Below are 13686 nucleotides of genomic sequence, written 5' to 3' on the forward strand. Positions count from 1 at the left end.
ACTACAAAATGAGGATAATTTCCTATATTGAGCAACAATCAGTGTAAAGAAAGCTATTTTGAATCTATACACACTTTGTAGACACATTCATCTGATCTGACATGATAATTAATTAGTTATTTAATAAAGCGTAGCTAATGAATTGAAAATGAAATTCCTTGCACCATATCCTTTATAAGCTTTAAGCTTATCCCTTTTTTTATAGAGAAATGGGTTGAGTATGACACTAATGTTTTCGAACTGTGGTTGATTTTGATGATCGGACTTTTATAAACAATCAGTTTCGTTTTATTCCAAACCTGATTTCTTATCAAAAACCGCTGAATTGATCAGCGATTCATTAACTCGGATAATTGAACTATTGATCCATCTAATTCGTTTAATGGGTTTTAACTATTTATTATTTTTTTATTGAAACGGGCCATCCATTTGAACTGAATGGTCGAACCATTGACCCCAAAACTAGAACCACTCTGCTTCTGGTCTTGGCCTTCTTGGTTTACCATCTAATTTATGCATCATTTTTCAGAACTTGCTTGTGACCACCGTCCCAGTATTTGCTGAATTGCTTCAAATCACGCATGTTTGTTAAAAGATTCTAAATAATTGTTTTTTTACCTAACAAATCTTCAAAGTTGGTCCTCCTCATCATCCCAATTATTAATCCAGAAGAGATGCAAAATAAAAAGGTTAAGGTGGGTAGGTACCGTCTTGGCTGAACAGTTTGACTAAGAGACAACCCCCCATTAGCAATTCAGTTCAGCCAATTTAGCCATTATCAAATAACAGGGCCTCTTATATATCCGTAAGTTAAAAATGTGAAAAAATGATGGTTGACAAAAATCAAAAGAAAAAAAAAAAGGAGATCTGTTCTTCTAGAAGAGAGCAGAATTACAATCTGTCGGCATAAGAGATCACATATATAAATAATTGAGCTAAATGACATGCTCTTCAGTATCTTTTCCCTGTTCTTTTACCGCAGTACTGATTATATGTGAATTATTTTGCCATACAACGTTAATACCGCCTTTTTAATTGTATTAACCATCTAATCATGCTATTATTTTCTACTTTGACGAGAAGCACTTAAGTCAATGTTCACAGAAAGAACTCCTTAAATTACACTCTCTCTTTTACTGTTAAAGCTCATTTTGAAAGGAGTACAACTGCAAATACGTACAGTACAAAACCTGTATTTTATTTTATTTTATATATATTTATATTGTACATAATATTTGTATTTGTATTCCTTTCAAACAGAGCCTAATATTCAGTTTGGAAGGAGTACAAATTATATAAATATGTGGGGTGCAAAACTTTGTATTTGTACTATTTCTAAACTGAACTAATTATTTTCGGGATTTGGCATTTTTTTTTCTAGCATTCCCAGTCAAAATTAACTGATGCTTCAATAAGTTCGATTGTGGATAAATCAAGCATTTAAATGGATGAGTTTTCACATTAATTGTTGTAGATTTGGAGGGTTCTTGTTTTTGGACAAATTTGAAAGCCCATAAGAAAGCCATCTCCACCGTAATTGATTCATGCATTGCTACAGGTGTAAACTTCAGAATCTAATTCGTAGACAGTGATTATCAAAATCTCACAAGGCCTCCATATATTCATCTCCTTGGACATTGATCATGGCGAGAGAGAGAGAGAGAGGATCAAAGTCAAATTGTGATAAATTAAAAAAGAACAAAATAAACAACTGAATCGATGACAATGGATGAAGCAACACTAATTATATATTTATTTCTGTTGCTGTTGTTTTTTCTGGAGCTTCTTCCATTACTTTTTGTGACAAATTCATCACAGACCGTGTGGTTGGTGGTGTCGGAGTGTTAGTATATAAACACGTCTAAGGTCTAATTCAATTCGTCAAACTCAATCAACCCACAAAGCTTGTATCCTCCGCACAACCCTCCTCCTGCCCCCTATAGCCAAAAGCCATGAAGCTGCGAAGGGAGAGCTCCAGGATTGTAAAGCCAAATTACGAAGGAGATATTCCTCCTTCAAACACTGCTCGCATTCCTCTGAGCGTCTTCGACAAGGTCACCTATAACACCCACATAGCTGTAATCTATGCGTACCGACCACCAACCCCTCCAAATGCGACCATAGAGCAAGGCCTCGGCAAGGCCCTAGCGGAGTACAGAGAGTGGGCTGGCAGATTGGGAGCAGACGACAAGGGTGACCCTCTCATTCTGCTCAACGACCATGGCGTCAATTTTGTGGAAGCATCGGCGGACTGCACGCTCGACCAGACCATGCCCTTCAAGCCATCGCCAGCTTTGCTGAGCCTCCACCCCAGTCTCAAGGAGGCAAAAGCCTTGCTGCAGGTTCAACTCACAAGGTTCACTTGTGGGTCGTTGGTGGTAGGGTTTACAGCCCATCACCTGGTCGCCGACGGCCATTCCACCAGCAACTTCTTGGTTGCATGGGGACAAGCTTGCCGGGGCATCGAGATAAGCCCTCGTCCCCTGCACAACCGCGCCATGTTTGCTCCTCGAGACCCTCCTCTGATCGAGTTCGAACACAGAGGTGTGGAGTACATGAGCAGGAATCTCAACAAAGTGTATCCTCTCTTTGAAACCTCAGCCGATGATGATGATATCGTCGTACACAAGGCTCACTTCACGTTGGAGTTTCTAGTCAAGCTCAAAGCCAAGGCTTCATCGGGGAGCGGTCGCAACAGGCCTTACAGCACGTTCGAGAGCTTGGTTGCTCATCTATGGAGAGCCATAACCAGGGCTCGCGGGCTCAATGGTTTCGAGACGACGAAAGTTAGAATCTCAGTGAACGGCCGGTCGAGGCTCAGCCCTCACGTACCGAACGAGTACTTCGGGAATCTGGTGCTGTGGGCATTTCCAAGTGCTAAGGTGAAGGACCTGCTGCGTGAGCCATTGTCCTTTGCGGTCAAGATCATCCATGAAGCAGTTGCAGAGGTGAACGACAGTTACTTCAAATCATTCATCGACTATGCAAGCAGCAGGGTGAAGGAGGAGGGTCTCATTCCAACAGCAGACATGGATAAATCGGTTCTGTGCCCCAATTTGGAGGTGGATAGCTGGCTGAGGTTCCCATTCTACGACCTTGATTTTGGTGGAGAGAGCCCTTATATTTTCATGCCATCTTATTTCCCAACAGAAGGAATGATGTTTCTTCTCCCTTCCTTCATTGGAGATGGAAGCATCGATGCCTTCATCCCTTTGTTTCAGGACAACGTAGCCTCCTTCAAACAGTTCTGTTACTCTCTGGACATCTGAACCGTTTCCCCTTCTAAGTTCTAATAACCCATATTGATGTGAAAGTTAAAACTTCATGATAGATTTTCTTTTCTTTTTTTTTTCTTTCTTTTGTTGAAAAAACCTTCACAGTTCAAACCTCCTCTTCTTAGTATTTATGTGGTCTCTTCTATATATTGTTTGAGAAGTCTTAATTAAATAATCCTTCATCCTGAATTTCATAAATTCATGGAACATCTTAATTACCTATTTCTCTCATCTTCTTTTATATGTCTTTTGGTGATATCTAAAATCCAATGTTGTCTTATTATATTATTGACAGGTTGCTAATAATCGCCACTGACCAGATTCAAGCATGATCTACTTGCTTGTAGAAATTAACACAGACAATCAGAAAGGTTTTAATTTGTTAGATATATGAAACCATCCCTCCCCAGTTCTAACCAAATCCCAACCCAATATATAATTCAAGGAACACTTAAATTTATAAATATGTGACACATGTGTGGTTAAGGGCTCTACGAGAGGTAAAGGAATTTTAAAAAGGAGGGACTGGTCCTTCGTGGTGGATGTTAAAGCCACTTCGTGCAAGATGCGTGCCCTAGTCATCCACTGTGAAAATGACCCTTTCCATCCTTTTGAAAGGAGGCATATATAGAGATCAGCTTGACCCTTGTTCAGAGGATACTAGAAGAAGATCTGTGTCATGCACAGGTTGGTGTTGGGTTTAAAAGGATGCCCATGTTGTATTTAGATTCTTAGGTAGTGGGTGAGCTTAAATAGTTTCATATAATTAACTTTATATTTTTAAAAATAAAAAAAAAACCCTCAAAAGTGTTGAGAAGTAGTAATGTTAGGAGTCTGACGTGGACAACTGTATAAATAATATAGATAATGTTAGACAATTTTGCATGCCCTTAGCTTCAATCTGATTTGATGTACTTTTGTTATTTAGTGGAAATAAATAAAGTGCATGTTTGATTCATGTTGTTTGGTTTAATTCTGTGTAAAACCCTAAAACTGGATATTTATAGAGACTCATGTTAGTTTTAAATGTTCACAGCCGTTGGATAAGTCTGGGGAGATTTATCCTGCCAAGGCTGATACTGGTGTGCCACCAAGTGTTGGGATGGCCTGTCTCAGCCATCAGGGTAAGACCCGAGGCACATGCAGTATGGGATTACTTGAATCCTTGAACCGGACTAGATTTCCAGTATTGCCCTGGACCTTGGAGATAGATGGACAAAACTGGAAAGTTACACCTGACCCCTAGACTCGATTATGACATTTCACTAGGTGTTGGATCAGGCTACCTTTGATATGCCAATCAGTGAGATCCTTAGCGGGGATCAAAACCTGGGTATGTTGGGGCAGTTTGAGAATTCATCTGAGTGGGTGATCATAGTGACAGAATCGGCCACTTTGTCGGACAAAGGGTAATGATCGGGAATGCACTCTCTCTGATGGAAACCAAACTGCCGGCAGTTGATTTCAATCGTTGGAATTTTGTTTTGCAAAATTAATATATTTATATATATATGTACGGTTTCGAATTGTTTGCAAATGGTTTTAATTCCCGGGATCCATGTGAGAGGAGAGTGCGGCACTGTTCCTTGCAGCCGAGGGAGAGGTCCTCTCTTGTCGGGCAGTGCTTGATCATTAAGGGCTAAGAGGTTAAGTGTAAGACCATTGAGGATAATACCTGATGGGCTAATCTTGCACCTGCCCACAGTCCCTGGGTTTTTATAAGATGGCTTGGCCCAGGGACCACTTAATGTAAGTGTTGGGCCCATAGGGTCCATATGATGGACTCAAGGGGTTCATTGAGTTTTTCAGTGAATTCGGCTGGGCCTTGTTTTAGAGGCTGGGCTGAACCCATGTGGCTGGTGTGTAGATCAATGCTTGGGTCCCACGCCATACAAAGAAGGCCAACTGGGTAGCAGATTGGAAAGTAATTAGACACTGAACACTTAATGGGCCAAAAGCCCATTTCGAGGTGGGCTGATATGATCACCCATCCATGGGGCGAATTTGAGATTAAAGTTAGTAAAAGGATTGGGCCTTTTAGCCTTATCCACTCTTAGAGACCAAATTCAAATTAGATTTGAATCTGGTAACCTCCTGATAAGATCAGGAGTAAGCTAACTCTATCTGCAGAAAGGATTAAGATTATCCCCTATCCAAATACTGATTTGGATTGGGATAACTCCTAAAAAGGAGGTTTCTTAATCAAGAAGAAAGGAGGAGATTTCGAACCACTTTGAAGAGGTATAGGATATCTCCTGCGAATTGAGAGAGGATCTCATTCATACTCTCCAGAAAAACAGAAAAAGCAGTTCAGCCTTTTTCGTTTTGGAGATCTCCTCCTGCCGCCGCCATCTGCCATTGCAAGATTAGATCTTTGCAGAAAAGAAAGTCAAGAAATCTGTTCTTGACATCAGTCTTGCAAGAAAGACTGAAAAAGATTCAGTGTTTAATACTTCCAGAGGATTCTTGTGAAGGATCCAGTGTGTAGAACGCACCCTGCTGGTTCTGTTCCATTCACAGTTGTGTCATCTTCAGCAGGAACGGATCTTGGAGCATTCTTTGGGCGTGAACACCAACTTTGGGAGATACTGCTTCTCCGGATCAGGTATATTCCTCCCATTTATCTTTTGGTACAGATCTGGTTTGATTATGGTTCAAGTAGGATCCTTGAATATTGTATTCTAAATTTAGGGAATATGATTCCCAGTTGAGAGAAGGTAGGAAATTTTTGAAATTCGCCCACCCATTCCGCAACCTTTATGGCATCCATTAGATGGATCCTACCATTCTTTCAGTGGTATCAGAGCCACAGGTTCGAATCTTGAACCAAAAGAAAATCAGATCTGACCCTGCACAGATGGATAGAAGGTGTTCTTTCAGGATTTGCGCAGATTGTTTTCTTTATTTCAAGAAACTGTTTCTTGTTAAGGGCGATTGATCTGAAATTAATTTTATTAAATCCAAAATTTATTTAGAATTGTTCTTTATTTATTTTGATTTAATGGACTGTTCGAACCTGGAGATCACAGTGCAGATTTGGCGTAGATAGTCTGCGCACCCTTTTTCTTTCTATTTATTTATATTCGATTTGTAAATAATTTTTTTTTTTATTTTAGACTGAATGTATAGGATTTGATCAAGAATGTAATTAATAGAAATAGGATTTCTGTTATTTTTCTTGATTAAAGAAGAAGGAAGAAGAAGGCGGCGCTGGAGATTTGCAGTTGGAGAAATCGCTTTCTGCGATTTGCAGTTTGTGAAACTGCAACCCTTGTGATTAACCTCTGTTTTGCAGGTGGTGCGAACAGTCCATAGTTTGATTTTTGATTGTTTGAAATCAAAATTATTAATTTCAGATCTTTCATGAATTAATTCTTGAATTGAAAATCAGTTTTGGATCCTCTCGGACTAGATTGGACCAAAACTGTTTGGACCGAATCTGGGGTTCGATAGGGACTGATTTTCAGTAAGTATTTCTCACACTTGCTGTTCCAAATCTGATGTTCAATTACAAGGATTACTTCGGCCCACCTGTAAAGCCCAGTTTTAAAGGGTTAAAATTGCAAAAGGCCCATTACTGTGAGATAAGCTGTATGGGCCGAACTGCTATCTGCGATTCAGCCCATACACCTAGTAGTCATTAATTGTTAATGACTTAGTTTTTAAATGGGCTGTTCAATGGGCTTTACAGCAGTTAATTGATTGGATCAATTCCTCATTTACATGTGATGTTTGGATGTTTGATGTGCTGCGACCATGGGCCATAAGTACTTGGCCCATGAAGATTCGTTAGTGGCTCTTGCGCACACCATGGCTGAATGCACATCATTACCATGGTGTCCTTCAAGGTCATTGGATGACCCCTCTTTGTTTGGTGGGCCCCACAACCCTGAAAAGGGATGCGTACAGAACCCCTAGCCGATTAAGGCCCACCAGAAATCTGACTTTATGAAAGTCAGTGGGAGCCACTCTGGTTTGACCTAAATTAAAACTAGGGCGTTTTTGTTCCCTCTAGCAAATATGAATGCATGTGATAGGGAGACCCATGTGATGGACTCTCTAAAGGCCTTCCGTCATTAGCACAATGATGGGTCCTTTAGTAATGAGGAAACGCACCATAAAATTGGGCTATCCATTTGCTGTTGAATCTATTAGAGTGTTTCATAAGATGATAGGGGCGTCATAGACCGATGTGGGAGGGGCTTCACCAGAAAATGGGAACTCTCTCACGGTACCTTGGCGTAACCTGAATATGATGGGTAAGCACTCACTGGACAGAAAGGTTTACCTGAAAACGGCTCTGAACCTTGTCTGACAGAGGCCAAAGGGAAACTCATTTGATGAGTGGATATGATCCGTCACAGAAAGGTGGTGAGGTTATGCAGCTGAAACAGTTGGCTTCACGCACCCCATGTGATTTCCCACATTTCCAGAGACATTTCGTCATCTCCGTCACTGAGAAAGGAGGGAAATCTCAGAGATGAACAAATGGGAATGGAACATAGATTAAAAGCCATATCTATGTAGATAACATGAATCAAACTAAGGTTGTGGACTAATGATTTTGCTATTTTATCAGAAAATGGCAAACGGTCAATTTGCAAAGCTTCTAGACGATAACAAGCTTAAGGGCCCAAACTATGCCGACTGGTACAGAAATCTTATGCTGGTCCTAACTTCCAAAAAGTTAGACAAGGTAGTAAAAAATCCTGCACTGGAACGTTCGGGTGATAGGGCTTCTGAGGCCCGGAGGAGGGACTACCAAGAGTGGGAGGATAAGAACTCCCTAGCCCACTGCTTTGTCGTTGCCTCATTAGACAACTCAATACAGAGGCAGTTCGATCAGATCGAACTAGCCAAGGACATATTGGACAGTCTAAGAACAATGTATGAAGAGCAGAACCGTTCTACTCGACAGAAGGTCCTGAAACTGTTCATGACCGCGCAGATGACCAAAGGGCAGAAAGTTCATGACCATTGTCTTCGGATGATGGGTTACATTAACGAACTTGAAGCTCTTGGATCCGGGTTAGATCTTGGCACGCAAGTGGATGCCATCCTCAATTCTTTGCCCTCTTCCTTCAATGTGTTCACAATGAACTACAATATGAATAAGCTGAATGTCAGCGTCCAGGAACTCAGCAATATGTTGCAGAGAGCCGAGGATCTACTCAAGAAGGATGAGCCTGTGGTTATGCTTGCTGAAGCTAACAAATCGGGCAAGAAAAGGAGAAAGGCAAAGAAGCCTCAGAAGAAGGCTACCAATCCTAAGAAGCAGAAGAAGAACAAGGCATCTGATGTCTGTCACTTCTGCAAGCAGACCGGCCACTGGAAGAGGAATTGTCCTGCCTACCTGGAATCTAAGAAAGGTAACATCGAAACTTGTGTCATAGAAACTAACATGTCAGTTACTTCTGTGTCCTGGTGTGTTGACTCCGGGGCTTCAACTCATGCGTGTAACTCACTGTAGGGGTTCAAAGTTAGCAGAAGGTTGAGTGAAGGTGAAGTGACATTATTCTTGAGAACAACTGCAAGTGTTGCAGCAGCGGCAATAGGAACCGTAGAATTAGTTTTTAAAGAAGGAATACTTGTACTTAAAGATTGTCTTTATGTACAGAACTTGAGAAGAAATTTAATTTCTGTTTCAAAACTGTGTGCTGATGGATATACTGTTTATTTTAGTAATATGATTACTGTTAAACGGAATAATAAATTCATCGCATGCGGGGAACTAGAGAACGGTCTCTATGTTCTACATCCTTCTCTGGAAACTAACTTAACCGAAACTACGTCGATCAAAAATCCCAAGAAAGGGAATCGTGATACAGTAAGTCCCACGTGCCTCTGGCATTACCGACTTGGCCATATCGGTATTGACCGAATCATAGGGCTGGTAAAGGATGGTCCTTTGGATTTTCTAACCGTAGAAAATCTTCCCACTTGTGAACCTTGCCTTCAAGGTAAGATGTCTAAGCGGCCATTTGACGGTAAGCCTGAAAGATCTGAAGGCACACTTGACCTAATACATACTGATGTATGTGGTCCCCTGAGTGTTAGGACACGAAACCAACACGTGTACTTCATCACCTTTTCAGATGATTTTTCACGATATGGTTACGTGTACCTAATGAGACATAAGTCTGAATCATTTGAAAAGTTCAAAGAGTTCAGGCAGGAAGTCGAGAAACAGTTAGGGAGAGAAATTAAGGCCCTTCGATCAGATCGAGGTGGCGAGTATCTCTCTGACGAATTCAGGGACTACTTAAAGGCCAATGGGATAGTGTCACAATTAGCTCCTCCTGCTACACCTCAACTCAACGGTGTTTCAGAGAGGAGGAATATGACCTTGTTAGACATTGTCCGGTCACTTCTCGTACGCTCACAATTACCCACATCCTTTTGGGGATACGCATTAGAGACTGCTATCTACGTGCTGAATCGGGTTCCAACCAAATCAGTTCCGAAAACTCCATATGAACTTTGGACCGGAAGGAAGCCAAGTGTAAGACATTTGAAGATTTGGGGTTGTCCTGCACACGTTAAAAGAACAAGTGCGGACAAGTTGGAATCTAAAACCAGTCGTTGCCTGTTTATAGGCTACCCAAAGGATTCGGTGGGTTATCTATTCTATGACCCGAGTGAGCAGAAAGTGTTCTGCAGTCGAAACGCCCAGTTCTTAGAATCCGATTACATCCTGGACACCCATCGTCAGGAAATAGTTCTTGATGAGGAAAGCTCAGGAGCAGTGGGAGATGTCCCACAAATTCCAGGTAATGACCAACCTAGAAGAACCACCCGGGTATCCAGACCACCAGTCCGATATGGTTATGACCAGGATAGTTACCTGGTGGAAACCTTGACTAGTGAAGAGGATCCCGTGACTTACGCGGAAGCTATGTTAGACATAGACTCCCAGAAGTGGGTGGAGGCCATGAGAGCTGAAATGGACTCAATGGAGACCAATGGAGTTTGGACTCTAGTGGATCCGCCCCCCGGGGTAAAAGCAATTGGTTGCAAATGGATCTACAAGAGGAAGAAGGGCCCCGATGGCAGGATTGAGACCTTTAAAGCTCGCTTGGTGGCAAAAGGGTATACTCAGAAAGAAGGCATCGACTATGAGGAAACCTTTTCGCCCGTGGCCATGCTTAAATCCATTAGGATCCTGCTAGCTGTAGCAGCGTACCATGACTATGAGATTTGGCAAATGGATGTCAAAACCGCGTTCCTGAATGGAGATCTTAGTGAAGATATCTACATGCAGCAGCCGCAAGGCTTCATTGCTGCTGGTCAGGAACACATGGTATGTAAACTTAATAGATCCATATATGGACTTAAGCAGGCTTCTAGGAGTTGGAACATCCGTTTTGATTCTGCAGTCAAAACGTTTGACTTTGAGCAGAATCCGGATGAGCCCTGTGTTTACAGGAAGTCCAGTGGGGATAAGATCACCTTTTTGGTGTTGTACGTGGACGATATCCTACTCATTGGGAATGATGTAGGAATGTTGACTTCGGTCAAGGTATGGCTATCACAGCAGTTCTCCATGAAAGATCTTGGAGAAGCTTCATACATACTGGGTCTTCGACTCTATAGAGATAGATCGAAGCGGATAATTGGATTATCCCAGGCTGCTTATATTGACGAAATTGTCAAGAGGTACAGCATGGAGAACTCCAAGAAAGGAAACGTTCCTTTCAGGCACGGAGTCACTCTCTCCAAGAAGATGTCTCTCAAGACTTCTGAGGAGATTGAGAGCATGAGAGACGTTCCCTATGCCTCAGCCGTAGGGAGCATCATGTATGCCATGCTGTGCACTCGCCCTGACATTGCTCAGGCGGTGAATGTGGTAAGCAGATTCCAGGCAAACCCAGGGCAGGAGCATTGGACTGCTGTGAAGAACATACTCAAATACCTTCGAAGGACAAAAGAGTTTTGTCTGGTATTCGATGGTAGTTCACTGCAAGTTCTAGGGTATACCGATGCCGATTTCCAGTCGGATCCAGATGATAGAAAGTCTACATCTGGGTATGTTTTCACGATAGGATCGTGTGCTGTTTGCTGGAAAAGCAGCAAACAGGGGTCCACTGCAGACTCCACAACCGAGGCCGAGTACATTGCCGCAAGTGAAGCTGCCAAGGAAGCCGTGTGGATGAAGAAGTTCATACACGAATTGGGAGCGATTCCATCCAGCACATCTCCCATCCCGTTGTTGTGTGACAACAATGGAGCGATTGCCCAGGCTAAAGAGCCTCGGGCTCACTCGAAGTCGAAGCACATCGAGAGAAAGTACCATGTACTGCGGGAGATCGTTGGTAGAGGGGACGTCCTGATTCAGAAGGTAGCATCAGCGGATAATGTGGCAGACCCATTGACTAAGCCACTGACACAGAAGGTGTTTGAGAAACACGTGGAAAGTATGGGACTCCGGCTTGTACTAGATTGGACCTAAGTGCAAGTGGGAGCTGTTAGACAGTTTTGTATGCCCTTAGCTTCAATCTGATTTGATGTATTTTTGTTATTTAGTGGAAATAAACAAAGTGCATGTTTGATTCATGTTGTTTGGTTTAATTCTGTGTAAAACCCTAAAACTGGACATTTATAGAGACTCATGTTAGTTTTAAATGTTCACAGCCGTTGGATAAGTCTGGGGAGATTTATCCGGCCAAGGCTGATACTGGTGTGCCACCAAGTGTTGGGATGGCCTGTCTCAGCCATCAGGGTAAGACCCGAGGCACATGCAGTATGGGATTACTTGAATCCTTGAACCGGACCAGATTTCCAGTATTGCCCTGGACCTTGGAGATAGATGGGCAAAACTGGAAAGTTACACCTGACCCCTAGACTCGATTATGACATTTCACTAGGTGTTGGATCAGGCTGCCTTTGATATGCCAATCAGTGAGATCCTTAGCGGGGATCAAAACCTGGGTATGTTGGGGCAGTTTGAGAATTCATCTGAGTGGGTGATCATAGTGACAGAATCAGCCACTTTGTCGGACAAAGGGTAATGATCGGGAATGCACTCTCTCTGATGGAAACCAAACTGCCGGCAGTTGATTTCAATCGTTGGAATTTTGTTTTGCAAAATTAATATATTTATATATATATGTACGGTTTCGAATTGTTTGCAAATGGTTTTAATTCCCGGGATCCATGTGAGAGGAGAGTGCGGCACTGTTCCTTGCAGCCGAGGGAGAGGTCCTCTCTTGTCGGGCAGTGCTTGATCATTAAGGGTTGAGAGGTTAAGTGTAAGACCATTGAGGATAATACCTGATGAGCTAATCTTGCACCTGCCCACAGTCCCTGGGTTTTTATAAGATGGCTTGGCCCAGGGACCACTTAATGTAAGTGTTGGGCCCATAGGGTCCATATGATGGACTCAAGGGGTTTATTGAGTTTTTCAGTGAATTCGGCTGGGCCGAACCCATGTGGCTGGTGTGTAGATCAATGCTTGGGTCCCACGCCATACAAAGAAGGCCAACTGGGTAGCAGATTGGAAAGTAATTAGACACTGAACACTTAATGGGCCAAAAGCCCATTTCGAGGTGGGCTGATATGATCACCCATCCATGGGGCGAATTTGAGATTAAAGTTAGTAAAAGGATTGGGCCTTTTAGCCTTATCCACTCTTAGAGACCAAATTCAAATTAGATTTGAATCTGGTAACCTCCTGATAAGATCAGGAGTAAGCTAACTCTATCTGCAGAAAGGATTAAGATTATCCCCTATCCAAATACTGATTTGGATTGGGATAACTCCTAAAAAGGAGGTTTCTTAATCAAGAAGAAAGGAGGAGATTTCGAACCACTTTGAAGAGGTATAGGATATCTCCTGCGAATTGAGAGAGGATCTCATTCATACTCTCCAGAAAAACAGAAAAAGCAGTTCAGCCTTTTTCGTTTTGGAGATCTCCTCCTGCCGCCGCCATCTGCCATTGCAAGATTAGATCTTTGCAGAAAAGAAAGTCAAGAAATCTGTTCTTGACATCAGTCTTGCAAGAAAGACTGAAAAAGATTCAGTGTTTAATACTTCCAGAGGATTCTTGTGAAGGATCCAGTGTGTAGAACGCACCCTGCTGGTTCTGTTCCATTCACAGTTGTGTCATCTTCAGCAGGAACGGATCTTGGAGCATTCTTTGGGCGTGAACACCAACTTTGGGAGATACTGCTTCTCCGGATCAGGTATATTCCTCCCATTTATCTTTTGGTACAGATCTGGTTTGATTATGGTTCAAGTAGGATCCTTGAATATTGTATTCTAAATTTAGGGAATATGATTCCCAGTTGAGAGAAGGTAGGAAATTTTTGAAATTCGCCCACCCATTCCGCAACCTTTATGGCGTCCATTAGATGGATCCTACCATTCTTTCAGTGGTATCAGAGCCACAGGTTCGAATCTTGAACCAAAAGAA

General features: G+C 42.3%; 1 protein-coding gene across 1 annotated transcript; it reads left to right on the top strand.

Annotated features, from left to right (window-relative positions):
- The first annotated feature begins 1607 nt into the window (after window positions 1-1607).
- On the top strand, window positions 1608-3490 carry LOC148871004 (agmatine coumaroyltransferase-2-like). Its single transcript, XM_088967584.1, has one exon. It carries the CDS (start codon window positions 1953-1955, stop codon window positions 3267-3269), a length of 1317 nt encoding a protein of 438 aa, XP_088823710.1. The 5' UTR covers window positions 1608-1952; the 3' UTR covers window positions 3270-3490.
- Window positions 3491-13686: the final 10196 nt, after the last annotated feature.

This window comes from Nelumbo lutea, chromosome 2, assembly GCF_056320005.1.
Source record: "Nelumbo lutea isolate HS-2025 chromosome 2, American lotus-T2T, whole genome shotgun sequence".
Lineage (NCBI taxonomy): Eukaryota > Viridiplantae > Streptophyta > Magnoliopsida > Proteales > Nelumbonaceae > Nelumbo > Nelumbo lutea.